Below are 15,228 nucleotides of genomic sequence, written 5' to 3'. Positions count from 1 at the left end.
GATATCTAACAAGATAGGACTAGCTGGGTTTTCTTAATTGTTAGTTTAGAGGTTATCAGCTGAGGATCCTTTAGATTTGGTGAGCTTTTAATTGAATTAATGGATTAAATATTAAATAATTAAATATTTGATTGCAGGTTTGATATTTTGGAGCAGGAAATGAACAATCTGGCTTCTCAGATTGAAGGGGTCAATCGAGCAGCCATTGGTTTAATAGAGAGCGGCCATCCTCGCAGTGGGAAAGTGAGGCAATGCCAGGAGCATCTGAATGCCAGGTAAGATCCCTCCCTAGTTATTTATATTTTCCTCTATTTCTCACATCTGCCTGTATGGTTTTGTGGCAGTACTGAGGTTAAGGCCACTTTAGCTTTAGCAACAGGAACATTACCATGTGCTTTTAGACCATTCTCTGGGTTTCCTTGTTCCACGTTTGTGCCAGTTGTTGATATTTACAAGCATTGTAACCATATACATGTCTAGCCAGCCTCCTTCTGCCTAAAATATACATTTTTGAAAGAAAGGATGGTGCAGTAACCATAACCACTCTAGCAAGCTCCAACATGCCAGTGATGGCTTGAATACTGATGTAAGTCTGTTTTTTCCTATGCCTCTATTGTCACTACCCTTGAGATTTCACTTGTGGGTTCCTAGACTGCAAAGCCTTTACTTTGTCTCAAGGTCCAGCCCTAGCTGCATCACTGTATCGTTATGACTCTAAACGATAAGTGGTTAACCTCTGGTTCTCCATATGATGTTAGAGTGCAACTACCATCAGGCATAACCAGTAGTGAAGGATTGTGAGTGTTGCAGTGCAGCAATATTTGGGAGTGGGGACACTGTTTTGCTACTCCTGCATTTAAGCATGGTTTGTTGTGGCTTGTACATGCATCCATAGCAATGCATGCACTTCAGTATTTATACACTTGTCTCTCCTAGGGTTGGAAAATTCACAAAACCCCTGTGAATATGGAAAAATTGCAAATAACAAAAATACCATGTTTTTACCTGAGAGGACACCTCTCTAGGAATCTCTAGTTCCTCCAGGGCAACTCTATGGTCAACGTCCGACAGACACTGACCATAGGACTGCGCTGGAGGAGCTACAAATGCCTAGTAGAGTATTCTCTCTAGGAATCTCTAGGTCTTTCAGGGCAACTTTTAGTTAAAGTTGGCCATAGAGATTCACTGGAGGACCTAGATATTCCTAGAGAGAACATATTAATCAAATTTGTGAATAATCAAAACCACAACTATCAAAACCACAAATATGAAAGGATGAGTGTATTAGATTTGCAGTTGTTGTTCTTGTTAGCTGCCTTTGAGTCAACTTTGACTCATGGCGATGCCATGTATGAGACATCTCCAAGACTCCCTATCCTTTCTGCTCAGGTTCTTCAGGCTCCTTGATTAAGTCTAACCATCTAGGGTATGGTCTTTCTCTCTTTCTACTGCCTTTCCTAGCATAATTGTCTTTTCTAATTATTCATCTATCCTCAAGATATGGACAAAGTATGACAGCCTCAATTTAATTATCTTGGACCCGGAAGAGATGGCCTGGAAAATGTAAAGACATAACTTCGAACACTAAAATAAGGATCATCGATGCCATTTTATTCCTCATCACCATGTACGGATGTGAAAGCTGGACAGTGAAGATAGCCAATATAAAAACAAAAAATCAACTCATCTCAAATGTCCATTGAATGCTACATCCCCAAAGAGGCCAGAAGCCACCTTATTTGGCCCGTGCATTTCAGGCCTTGATTTCCAGTGAGAGTTCAGGCTTGATCTGTTCTAGAACACCTTTGTTTGTCTTCTTGGTTGTCCACAGTATCCTCCCCACTCTTCTCCAGCACCACAACTCAAATGAGTTGATTTTTTAAAATATATATTGGCTTTCTTCACTGTCCAGCTTTCACATCCATACACAGTTCAGAGGTATCTGGATGCCTCAGAATTTAACACTATAATAATAATGATAATAATAATAATAATAATAATAATAAGAAGAAGAAGAAGAAGAAGAAGATTTATTTAAATTTCCTGCCTCTCCCTACAGATTGAGGTGGGATTACAACACAAAATAAAAATACATAATACAAACAATAACAACATAATACTGTCCCCTTACATACCCCCAGCACTGCACAATAATAACACTCAATTACAATAAATAGCCAAATCATTAAAACAATTTTACAAAGTACAACAAAATACAAAATACATTTTATAAACCATTATTACGAAGACAAGTAGGAAGGATGTCCAAGCCTCCATCCAGTGCTGGAACCTCTGTTTCAGCAGTACATGTTGTTCCTGGGTAGGTGTGGGGAGATCCCAAAGTCTCGTCCGGTGTGCAGCCTTTGCTTCCCCAACTATTCCTTGGGAGGCCGTGTTGTTCCTGGGCGAGTAGGGGGATTTTTAAAGTCTCTCTCCAGCATTTAGCGTGCAGCCTGCATCTCCCCAGCTGCTCCTTGGGAGGGCATGACACTTTGAGTTAAATACTTTGTACAACTATTTAGTAAGAAAGGATTGTTGTTGTTGTTGTTGAAAATCAAGGCACAAAATGATCTTCACATCTATTGGGATAGGTGTTTTATGATTGTGGCATAAATGAACTCCTTGCTAGAATGGCAGACAAACACTTAGCTTTGACTGTGCTGTAGGTTTATTGGTTGCAGTCCTTTTAAACAAAACACTTTTCTGTAGAAAATCTTGGCAAAATTCCTTTTTGGCTTGGAAAAAGAAAACAATACATGAATCATGAACAAAGTTCCTGAAAATGGAGGGTTGTGAAAATATACTGCTACATGGAGAGCCCAGTTTCCATCTCATATATAGGTCTAAAAAAAAAAAAGGGCGGGGGGGAGAAAAAGAATTCTGATGCTGAATATAGATCTAGGAAGTCTTGCCAGCAGGTAATTGAGTGAAATAATTTCTTTCAACTCAGATTCTGTGACAGAGAAGCTTGCTTGAAGCCCATATCAATATCAATTAACAGAACTAGGAACTGAATATTTGCTGCTTATAATGAACTCATTAGCAGCCAGACTCCTAGGTTCTCTGGCTTCATTTTCATTGATACTGTGAATTAGAATCCTCAGCTTATAGCCTGCCATTTTCTGTAAGTGCTTGCTGATACAGTGAAAGTGTATCATCTGAATGTAGATGAAAATTTACAGACAAAATACCTTCCAGAGTTGCCTCTATGTGTAAACAGTGATATCTAGAGGGCTGTTAAAGGTCCCTACTCTTTTTCAGCTCAGCTGTTGGAACAGTAATACCTTACTATCTATTGGGGAGAGACAACAGGGTGAACAGTCAAGTTGCCTCCTTTCCTATTAAACAAGGAATTTATAACCAGAACTCTTGAGCTAGGATCTTTTCTATTTATTGGCTCCAATAAAAGCTTTTCTAAGTTGTGGCTCTTATATCAATTCATTCCAACTTGTAGTTGTAGGTAACTAGTAGTAGAGCCAGTTAAAGTTGGACACAGAATAAATATAGTCCATTGACACCAATATCAATGAGAGGGTGTTTGGTTCCATTGTTGCCTTACTGCCACAACCTTTGTCTGTTCTGTGCTTTCACCTGCGGTTTTGTCAGCATAATATGAATGGAAGCAGTATATTGAGAATGCCAAAAAGATGCATGAGTAGAAAGTTAAAGTGAAATTATTCTTTTGCTCTGCCTTCCCTAGGTGGAGGATCTTCCAGGAGATGGTAGCTCAGAGGCGGAAAGCTGTAGACTTTGCCCTTAGCCTCCACAATTATTGTGTGGATTGTGAAGAAACAAGGAAATGGATCCTAGAAAAAACTAAAGTTATTGAATCCACACAGGACCTTGGTAAAAACCTGGCAGGCATGATTGCCATGCAGAGAAAGTTGTATGGCATTGAACGTGACCTAGCAGCCATTCAGGCCCGCCTTGCAGCTCTACAGCAGGAAGCACACCGACTTGCTGAAGAACAGCCTGACTTAGCTGATGATGTCTACAATCGATTGACTGCTGTCACTGGAGTCTGGCTGGACCTGCAGAACACATTGCAGAGTCAAGAGGCCTCCCTTGGAGAGGCCAGCAAGTTGCACAAGTTTTTGCAGGACTTAGATGACTTCCAGGCATGGCTGTTCAAAGCACAAAAAGCTGTTGCTTCAGAAGAGGTGCCCAATTCCTTAGCAGAAGCTGAGCACCTCCTGCAGCAGCATGCTGCTGTTAAGGAAGAGATTGATCAACACAGGGATGATTACCGCAGTGTCAAAGAGATAGGAGCCAGAGTGACTCAAGGTCAAACAGATGTGGAATATCAGCAGCTGGAGCAACGGCTCCAGGGCATGGATACAGGATGGAATGCCTTATGTAAAATGTGGGATAGCAGGGAGAAATTCCTCAACCAATGTCTTGGTTTTCAGGAATTTCTTAAAGATGCAAAGCAAGCAGAAATTATCCTTACCAATCAGGTATGGGGGCAGCATGAATTTTCTTGTAGTTTTCTTGTATGTTAAATTGGTGTCTCAAAAACTGTGTCTTAAACTGAACTCACAGTGACTTGGAGTAGCAGAGCTCAGGAGTTGCATGAAAAAATGATTAAAATAAAAACAAAATAATTGAAAGATATACTGGGTAGAGCATAAGGCAGGGAGGCAGGGTTAACAGGGAGTCAAGAAGAAAGTGTGATGACAGCAGCCCAGTATCACAATTCCAAATCCTTGCAATATTGGCTACTCCAAATACATTATGTTCCCTCCCTTTTTTCTTGACACAGATTAATGCCAGATTTAGTGTGTGGCAGCAGATGTACACTTACAATATGTTTGTCTGGCAGCAGATGTACACATATGTAGGCTTTTCACATGCTTTTCCTGTAAATGCTATGTGGTGACTGTAGCTTATGAAACTAACATGCAATCTGTCCTGAGCTAGAATTGGTAATAGGCCTCGCAGAAGTATTTATGGTGAAAGCATTGGGTTTTTTACAAAAAGCTAAGTTATATTCCCAAGCAACCTGTATGTTTTCTTCTCCAACATCTGCTTTAGGAATATACTGTGGCTCACATCGAGCCCCCAGATACCTTGGAAGCATCAGAAGCTGCCATCCGAAAATATGAAGATTTTCTTGCTACAATGGAAGCAAATGAAGACAAAATTACTGGGTTTGTCAGCAGTGGAAACAAGCTTGTAACTGAAGGAAATATTTACTCTGATAAAATTAAAGAAAAAGTCCATCTGATACAAGAGAGGTAATTTTAGTGAAGCAGTTCCAATGAGGACAGTTGAGCTGGCAAGAAGAAAATGAAGAAACAGTTTGTGTAGTGGGGGGAGGTGAAATAGTTACCAGTAAGCATATCGTCAAACAGATTGCCAACACTGCTATTGCCTGTTTATTCTGCTCTAGTAATTGCCTCTGTTAAGTTGTTACGAGGAAAAAGTGACTTCTTTCTGAATGATAGTTGTCCTGCCGTTTTCTCCCCATGTCCTATTAAAAAAATATTTAATGCTATTTCAGAGTCAAAGAGATAGGGGCTGAACAGGCTGCCCCTTTTAGCACTGGATTGGGGCCACGGCAACTACATGCTGTGGCCACAATCTGGCCTTTCTGCAGTGCAAAAAGGAGCCACAAAAAGCGGAAAGGGTGCCATAGCCGTCAGCACCACAGCTTTTCAACATTCCTTTGGCACTGCATCATCTGGATGCAACACCAGAGGTGCACCATGATGCCACCCGCTGTGTGGTGGGGCACGTGGCGTCATGCTGGCATGGGGGCAAAATCAGGGCATGTGTTGTGCAGATGCCGCCCCCCCCCCGCCCTAATTCTGGCCTTAATGGTCAGTCTGTCAATGCTAATAGGCTAGAAAAAACATGTCACATAGATTTGAACTTTCTATAGCTTGGAAGGGGATAGAGCAGTGATGGTGAACCTTTTAGAAGCCGAGTGACCAAACTGCAACCCAAAACCCACTTATTTATTGCAAAGTGCCATGTCCCTCTGGCTTTCTAGTAACAAACTCTGCCAAACTCTGTGCTGGGGCAATGGCACATGTGCCCACAGAGAGGGCTCTGAGTGCCACCTTTGGCACACGTGCCATAGGTTCGCCATCACTGGGATAGGTGCTCTCTGTATTATTATAGCACTGTGCCCTTTTTGCCAAGTATTGTTTTCTTTGTACATGGCAGTCTTCCAGTTTTGATCACCTACAATCTTTGAACCAGATTTATATATGTCTCTGTTTTTGGGATATAGCATGGTTTGGAAAAGACTGTACTGCACACAACTACACACATCAATACTGCATGTCCCTACAAACACACACAGAGTCACACAAAGACAATGAATTTGCAGTTAGAAACAATAGGTTCAGATACTTTATAATCTGTTGGAACAACCGTGTCCTTTTATTACTTGTCATTTCTAGATACAAAGCAAATGTCACAAAATCTCAAGAGGCATTTATTTTGCTGAAGGACAATCATGACCTACGAAATTTCTTAAGGAATTGCCAGGAGGTAAGGATTCTGGACCAATAACTATTATTAATATAGGGAGTATCTTGGTTTCCAAAAGTGCTTATAACTTTGGTATATATTCAAAATAAATATTAAACACAATTTTTCTTATGGCACCACAGAGTTCCTATATAACACTTGCCTCTGACTTACTGTTTTATTTGCTGACTTAATTAATTAAACATACTGGATTAGCACAATTTCAAAATTAGGTTTCAGAAAGAAAGGAGAAAAAATGAAAAAATATAATTTTAATTCTTTTATGGCCTATGTATAAAATTGTTAGAAATATCCAGCCTCCCATGTCAGGGCACATGTTCATTGCAGCAACCAGTTCACATATGTAAGCACTCTTAAGAACATTTCTAGAAAACAGCAGGCACAACCATTGTGACAGTCTCTTCATGTTAGTACAGATAAAAAGAAACATTCATGGTAAGTTGCCTTATACAGTCAGCCCTCTATATTCATGGATTCTTTATCCATGGATTCAACTATCTGTGGATTGAAATACAGCGAGACTTCACCATGCACGGGCTTGCCATCTGTGGATTTGAGCATCCATGGGTGGCAAACTTGGTTATCCCAAATGGTTTGCTGCTGCTTGCACCTCACACCACCATTAGGGACAATGAGACTTGAGGTCCCATGAGTTTTTTGTATCTGCCGGCAGGGGGCGGAACAGATCCCCCATGGATACGAATGTCTGTCTCTGTATGTGTGTGTGTGTATAAATTACAACAAGCAAACTGTAATTTTGCTATTTTATATAAGAGACACTGAGCATCCATGGGTTTTGGTAACCAGCGGGGGGGGGGGGGGGTTTCCTGGAATCAAACCCTAGTGGATATCAAAGGTTCACTGTACAGAATGATTCTCCTAATTGGCAGTTTAGCCTGAACTGTCCCCCACTATTGCTGGCCCCAAACTGCCACTTCTTCTTTCCCCCAATTCCCTACAATGATTCATGTCTTCTTTTGCTTTTTTAATGTCCTGTAAAGCCTTAGGATTAAAGTAAATAGCTCAGAACTTGCCATAAGCAGGGTGGACTTACTCAGATTCTCCAAGGCTACTTCAAAGTGCTAGTTATGACCTATGCAGCTCTGTATGGCTTAGGTCCAGGTTATCTGAGGGACCATATCTCCCTAATATAAGCCTGCCTGTGTTTTGAGATCTTCTGAGGAGTCTGTCCTGTCTGTTCCACCTCCCTCATAGGGACACTGGTGGGAACATAGGAGAAGGTATTCTCAGTGGCTCTTCCCAGGCTGTGGAACTCCCTTCCTAGAGAAGTTGACCAGAGCTCTCCTTGCTATCCTCTTGTAGGCAGGTGAAAGCGTATCTGTTATGGCAAGCCATTCAAGTCTGGTTGCTCAAGGAAAAGGGGCTTTCCATGTACTGTGTTTGTTATATTTGCTGTTCTTCTTTATAATGGTTTGTTTTTCACTGTTTTTAATTTTATTGATAATTTAATTATATTTTAACTTTTGTACAATGAACTTATTTTAGCTTTATCTGTTTTAACTTTTGTAAGCTGCCTCAAGTCCCAGGCTGGAGAAAAGGCAGGATAATATTATAATACCTTCATTTTCCATTATGGATAGTTTCAAATTCCACAAAAATTTTGCAATTTTCTTTTCAGCTTACTGTTTGGATTGAAGAAAAAATGCTAACTGCTCAAGACATATCCTATGATGAAGCACGGAATTTGCACAGCAAATGGCTGAAGCACCAGGCTTTCATGGCAGAACTTGCCTCTAACCAGGCATGGCTAGATAAAGTAGATGAGGTAAGTGGCTTCTTGCAAGATTTGGATTAACTTGACATCTTTTCCCACATACTCTCCTGATGTTTTAAGATAGATTTTTGCAGAAGAGTTAAGAACAGTTACCAATATAATTATTCTTGGAAAAATATCAATTAAAAATTATTGAATTCTTAAAGTATAATGGCGTATGATAAGAAAGAAAGAAAGAAAGAAAGAAAGGGAAATATAATATGAACAAGGACTAGATATATACATTAAACAGATCAGATCTTCAGAAACAGATTTTCTTGAAACTGACACTTATAAAATGTACATTTATCCATAGCTAAATGATTACGATCTGTTCACTGAACATTGGATGGTGAATTTTTCTCTTTCCAGTCTTGGATATAAATCTTTTTGCAGCAGTAAAAGCATGCAGGATCCAGCAATGTTGCCTTTCGGTCAAATTCCACATTGCAGGAATGTAAACTTAACAGGTGCATCTAGAAATACCAAAGATTGTTGGAACTGACCTCATTCTAGAGCCAGGCAGAATTGTATGCTGAGATGTTTGCTGTTAGAGCTGCTTTTCTCAATATCTTTAACTCCTTCTTCCCGTCTATCCATCTTTATCCTGTAACCAAATTTCTTAGACCATCTTAAACCAAACACTACCCTTTCAATTTCTTTTTAAATTTAACTCGTGCCTTTGTCCTCAGTCATACAAACCATAGCCTTCTCCCTTCCAATGTTGTCAGATTACCTCTCTCACATCTTATTGTTATATCCATCTTATTTCCATTGTGTATTTTAAGATAGCTATCCTGGGACAACATACATTCCATTTTTATCTCAAATTTATCCCAATTCTCAAGCCTCTTCTCAGTTTTAAAGGATGACCCCTCCATTAATCCACTTGAATTTGTCTTTCTATATATATGATTTCCGTAAACATCATTTCCAAATCAACTTCACCATTTCCCTCTCCACTTCATTTATGATATTGAGATCTGAATGTTGATATGATCTATCTATCTATCTATCTATCTATCTATCTATCTATCTATCTATCTATGAACTTTATAAAGTGAAAATTTATAGAAATTAAGCAGTTTAAAGATGGATACAATGATGCAGTATAAAAGGTAATAGATCCTAAATAGAAGATCTAGTACTATGTAGCTGTGTTAGTAAGGTGGGAAAAATTAACTTTACTCCGTATGAGGCAATAGATCCATAGTTTATTATACTATATAATCATGTTAGTAAGATGCTTTTATTAGTAAAGATGAAAAATGTAACATTACTTAATATGTTGTATTGACTTAATTGATTGATAGGATTATAGAAAGGTTGTGTTGTTATATGCCTTCAAGTTGTTTATGACTTATTTGTTCAGTGGAGGTTTGCCATTGTCTTCCTCTGAGGCTGAGAGAGTGCGACTTGCCCAAAGTCACCCCGTGAGATTCCATGGTTGAGTGAGGATTCGAACCCTGATCTCCATTCATAGTCCAACACTCAAACACTATGCTGTGCTGAGTCTTTATTAAGAGATAGTGGATGTTATTTTAAATAACCTTTGAGAAGAATAAAAGCATTTCTAGTTTTGAGGAACAACAAGAAGGTATAGGAAGAAGATCATTGTTAAATTTTTGAGAGCATGTGTTATTGTATAGGCACTGAAATGAATACGTGTTTTGTAGTTCCTTTTCTCTTCTTTTTTTCTAATTTTCTATTTTAAAAAAGCTTTTCTCACACCATACTGCTCTTAGGAATTATATCTATGTTTGAAGAAATAATGCAAATGTAACATAAGAATCGCAGTACACACAACATGCTCCAAAAGAAGGCCTATAATATGAACTCAGTTTCTTGTATTCTTCTTGCTATGTGTACACAATGTTAGGGAACCTTGTCTTAAACCATCTCCCTAACAAATATTTCTGTTTTATATGTAGATTCACAAATGGATTTTGTATGCTGCATTTTAATTTGCACTTACATGACAAACATAGGCCAAAATCCTACAATGCTTCAGTGCAGTGTAAACATCCACTAGTGAACTTTTGTTACACAACCTCTACATTGAATACCAATGTAGCACACCTTATGTGGATCAGTGGTCAACATGCTCTGCGTGCTTTAATATGCTAGTGCCTGTGCAACAGTCCACAATGTGGAATTCCACTTTGTGTCACTGTCAGGTGAATATGACTATGGCACATTGTTAAAAAAAAATCCCTGCATGCATAGTGCAACTGAATTCCTGTATATGTCACTAATGGGGTACCAGCCCATTACCTCACTCCCCCCCAAAAAAATATTTTCTTTCCAAAACACATATTTTCCCCCTTGAGTGGAAAAGGAGCTAGCAATTTTGAATTGAAAACAGCCAGATGGGAAAGAAAGAAGGCAATGTTTTTCTATCCCTTTGGCTCTCTCTGGCTTTCTCAGCTCACACAGGGCAGACTTTCATGGCTAAGTTTCAATTACAAGGGGACTAGGGAAGTTGTCATGTGCATCTTCCATATAAAATCTAGTTTATCATTTAGCAGCTTGGTTGCTGACAATAGAATTTTCTCTTGCTTGTTTGCTGTGCTCTCCCCAAAGATGTATGCATGTTTTATCCAGAGCTCAAGGGAATTCTGCTAGAGGCCTATAAAATAATTTAATGATGTAAGAGTTGGTAATGCGATATAAGAGAAACTGATTTTTTTCATGACATAACCTCCAGATTCACACAAGAACAGGAAGGATTGAAACAGTTGGGGGGGGATTGTTTTCCTCAATTTGTTCTAGTGACTTCAAGGTGGGCTTTGAAGTATAGCTGGGGCTAAGTGTAACACATAAAAATATAAGTGTAAAGAAACATTTTTAATGTATATTTTTAATTTCTGTACAGTAGGAATTTTCTTTTTTATTATTATTAATTAATCTTTATTAGTATTATAACCACTTACAATAATATATGAAAACTTTTACATAATACTATATTCCACATATACATGATATATCACATTATATCCCATTCTCTAGTACTTTATCTAAATCTAATTCATATTTCTTTTCAGCATATACTTTTCATAATTACACAAAGGTATAATACCATTAATTCATTTTTCAATTCTTTTCTCTTTTTTTCATCCCCCCCCCCCTTGCCCCAAGTGCTCCTCATCACCAGAGCCTAGTATCTTCGTATTACTCTACCCTCCAAAATTGTAACTCTTCTTCTGGGGGTAAAACACCTCCTTCTTTAGCTAAAGCCTTTTGTACAAATATTTTCCATATCACTTCAAAATCATTTCTCTTCATTATTCCTTTTTTACCTTAATTCCACAAGTTAACTGATCATTAATTACTATTTGCCATATCCCTTTATACCAATCTTGTATTTGTAGATCTCCCTGATCTTTCCACTTTTTTGCTATCATTAATCTTGCCGCTATTAATAATTTTTTAATTAAATCCTTTATAGCCTGGGGGCAATTAATCTTGTTATATATAGATAATAATGCTATCTTTGGACTAAATTCTACATCAATTTCTATTATTTCTTTTATTTCTTTAAATATTATTTGCCAAAATTTCTTTACAATTCTACAACCCCACCACATATAAATATAAGTACCTATTTCTTGGCACCCCCTCCAACATAGCCTTGAATAATTCTTATTTATATGGCTTAACTTTACTGGCATTAAATACCATCTCCAAATTATTTTCTAGTAATTCTTCTTTATTCGTATGAATAAATTTTTTAAATGACATTGATTCCAAATTTCCCCCCAATCATGAACATGTATTGTTTGTGCTAAATCCTCTTCCCATATTGTCCTAAGATATTCTTCTTTCTCATTATATTTTAATAATAATTTATATATTTCACTTGTAACACATTTCAAAGTTTCATTTGCCTCTATACTGTCTTTTTGCCTAATCAATTGTTTAAATTTCATATATTCTCTAAACTCTATAGGGATTTTCTTTTAACTTTCATAGGTCACCTTAAGTCTCAGAAGAAAAGGCAGAATGAATCATCATCATCATTTGTAACAACAACAACAGTGGGGGTGTTCTCACTTGTGATTTAAAACGAATTTAAATACAGCGGTTCATTTTAAAGCGATTCAAAATACAGCGAGTGTTATCCTGCTTTTCAATTCGCTTTATTCCATTCTTAGCCATCCACCAATCTTTGTTTTGTTAACTAACCTTTGAGCTTAGCCCTTTGGTTCTCTAGAACTCTGTTGTCACCTGTATTTTCTCTAGAGGAACAGCTCTCTCCTTAGCTGTTCATGAATTTGTCTCTCTTTAATCTCTTTTCTTCCTTTTTCCCAGGAAGGGCAGCAGCTGGCAGAGCAGAAGCCCCAGTATGAAGATACTGTTTGCCGGAGGCTAGCAGAGCTACACCAACTTTGGGATAAGCTGCAGGCAACCACAGAGGAGAAGGCCCAGCACCTGTTTGATGCCAACCGCTCTGATCTTTATGCACAGAGCTATGCCGACCTTGGTGCATGGATCAGTGAGATGGAGCAGCAACTGAAATCTGATGTCCAGGGTAAAGATCTCACCAGTGTCAACATCCTGCTGAAGAACCTGAAAGTAAGTAAGAGTTCTGAAACTCTCATTCCCATCTCAAGTCCATGGCACATGGACAGGAACTCTCAAGATACTGTCGGCTGCTGTTCTCTGCAAGACATTGATCTGAAGCTGTGAAATCAGTGCTGAAGGTTTGCTGTAACCTACTTAAAATTAGAGAAAACAGTGCTCCCCAATTCCTTCCTGCACTCCTTATCTCTCTCCTGTGGTGAACTGCATGAAGTTCTATGGTCTCTTAAGGAGTTTCCAGATTCCGTCTCCCTTGCCTTTTTCGGTACATTGAATGATGCTCCTTTATTTTATGGGATTCAGATGCCTTTTCTCTAAGCAAATACTTCTGCTATGTTAATGTGTGTTTTTTCAGCACTTACATATATGTGTTATGTAAATGTAAACACATAAAATTGTACATCAATTTTTTTAATGGAATACAGTTGCTCACATATCTGTTTCAATGTAGCATTTTCCTCTTTGCATTTATCTGTTGGACAATGCCTATGATATTAATAGTAATAAATGACTGAAACCCCACCCTGCAGTACTTGAGCTGAACAGTGAAGATTTTAAAAGGTCACACAACTGCTGTTCTAAAATTTTCTATTAATCACTTAATCATTGAAATCAGTATAGAGTGTCAGCATTATGGTGGGTATCCATATAACTTGCTCTCAAACAGCCTCTGTGAACAGAATCACAGATTTCTGTTGGGTTCTTTTTATGGATCCCTGTCCTCCACTTCAGTGTAGAAGTGTAGATACACAGGCATCAAATTTCCACAATCCTTCTTTCTGTATTGCCCTCAAGAGATCACTTTTTAATAAAGCATCTCATGAGAGCCAGACATTGTACCAGCAACGATCCTCAAGATGAGAGATCTCTTCCATTGCAGAAGGTGAAAAAGACCTGGTAGATGAAGAGGGTAGATGAAGAAGCAGATAGAGACAAAGCTGAGAACGGACAGGATCGCCCACAGCAACATGAAAGTATAAGAATACAGCAGGCAGTAGCAACATAGGCAGAAAGCAGAGGACTAGATTAGAACTTGCTGTTGCAGGCAGAGAACACTTTATGACAGGTTGGGTAGAAATGGCTAGTTCATGTGGCCTCTGAGCCGTGAAAGGTAGGTTTGGCCAGGAAAAGATAAGAAAAATTGGGGTGGGGAGGAAGGGTATAAGAAAAATGCATTTTTATAGCATTGGAGATCCTGTTATGAAACAATTGTGGGTTCTTTGCATGGAGAAAAAGTGTATTTGCACATAGAAATGCTCCATCAGTAATTCTTCCACTTCTTGAGCCTAAATATTTGACTTGACTTTGACTTAACAGACCCCAAGAATCCTCCTCCATCCCAGTGGCATTATTACAGTATAGTTGGTGTCACCTGGTGTGGAGGAAGGTGTCAGCAGGAAGAAGTGGTAGCCTGTCCCTTGGGCAGCTGCTGGCCACATGACCAGACTGCTACTGGAGACTGTGCCTTCTATTTAGAATCTGTTGTGGTTGCTCAGCAAACAGCAATGCCAGACCCTAAACAGAAGAGACTATCCGCGCCTAGCAGCTACTGGTGGTGGGCAGTGCTGAGGCCTCCAGACAGCATGTTCAGGGTCTTGCACAGCTGTTGGGTGAATGAGAAAGGGAGGTGACACCCTTTTGCACTCACCTAGCAATTGTGTTAGTCCCACCTGGGATGAAATAAAAGGCCAATATATTGATTCCTGGGAATAGGAAATAAGAAATAGACTGCCATCCTTATAAATATGTGACCAAACCTCTTTTCTGTAAGTCAAGACAGATTACAATTTTTTCTCTCATTTTAGCGACTGGATGAACAAGTAAGTGTGAGGAAGAAAGAAATGGAAGATTTGTTAAGTCAGGCACCTCCCAGCAGAGGAGACCTACATGAGGTAGATGGCAAGCATGAGATCATTGAGAGGAGGTTCCAGGATCTTCTGGAGCCATTGAGTAAGAAGAGGAAGGAATTGGAGACAGCTAAAGCTGGATACCAATTAGACCGAGATCTGGCAGATGAACTGGTGAGTTATGAAATCATTTGAATGTGCTGTTAACAAGTATTAGAAATCTTCCCTAATTATAATGTCTTAGTACTCCAACTTAGAGGGCAGGGGGAGCTCTTTTCCAACAAAACTAAACTTCACAGAAGAACTATTTTGGTCAGAACTAAGAACTTTTGCTTTCAACCATCTATGCAAAGCCTGCTTAGTCTTTCCTTACATAAATATTAGCGATTCTTCTGTATTTCAGCTTTGGGTGCAAGAACGTCTTCCACTTGCTCAGTCCACTGACCATGGTACAAACCTTCTGTCTGTGCAGCTGCTCACAAAGAAAACCCAGGTAAGTCTGTCCATCATTCCAGTATTATTTTT

At 38.9% G+C, this 15,228-nt stretch overlaps 1 protein-coding gene across 8 annotated transcripts in view; it reads left to right on the top strand.

Annotated features, from left to right (window-relative positions):
• SPTB (spectrin beta, erythrocytic) overlaps positions 1–15,228 on the top strand; it is a 170,646-nt gene that overhangs the window by 115,795 nt on the left and 39,623 nt on the right. For all 8 annotated transcript variants that reach the window (XM_089520531.1, XM_089520529.1, XM_089520533.1 and 5 more), the window contains 8 exons: positions 138–275; positions 3,701–4,457; positions 5,035–5,237; positions 6,411–6,501; positions 8,141–8,287; positions 12,587–12,850; positions 14,662–14,877; positions 15,107–15,196. In XM_089520531.1, coding sequence (XP_089376657.1) covers positions 138–275; positions 3,701–4,457; positions 5,035–5,237; positions 6,411–6,501; positions 8,141–8,287; positions 12,587–12,850; positions 14,662–14,877; positions 15,107–15,196 — 1,906 coding nt within the window. The remainder of the gene's footprint in view (positions 1–137; positions 276–3,700; positions 4,458–5,034; positions 5,238–6,410; positions 6,502–8,140; positions 8,288–12,586; positions 12,851–14,661; positions 14,878–15,106; positions 15,197–15,228) is intronic.

This window comes from Sceloporus occidentalis, unplaced genomic scaffold, assembly GCF_023333645.1.
Source record: "Sceloporus occidentalis isolate IW3139 unplaced genomic scaffold, rSceOcc1.0.p SCAF_4, whole genome shotgun sequence".
NCBI classification, from domain to species: Eukaryota; Metazoa; Chordata; class Lepidosauria; order Squamata; family Phrynosomatidae; genus Sceloporus; species Sceloporus occidentalis.
Note: the sequence above shows the minus strand (reverse complement) of the source record. Positions and strands in the feature narration are given on the sequence as shown.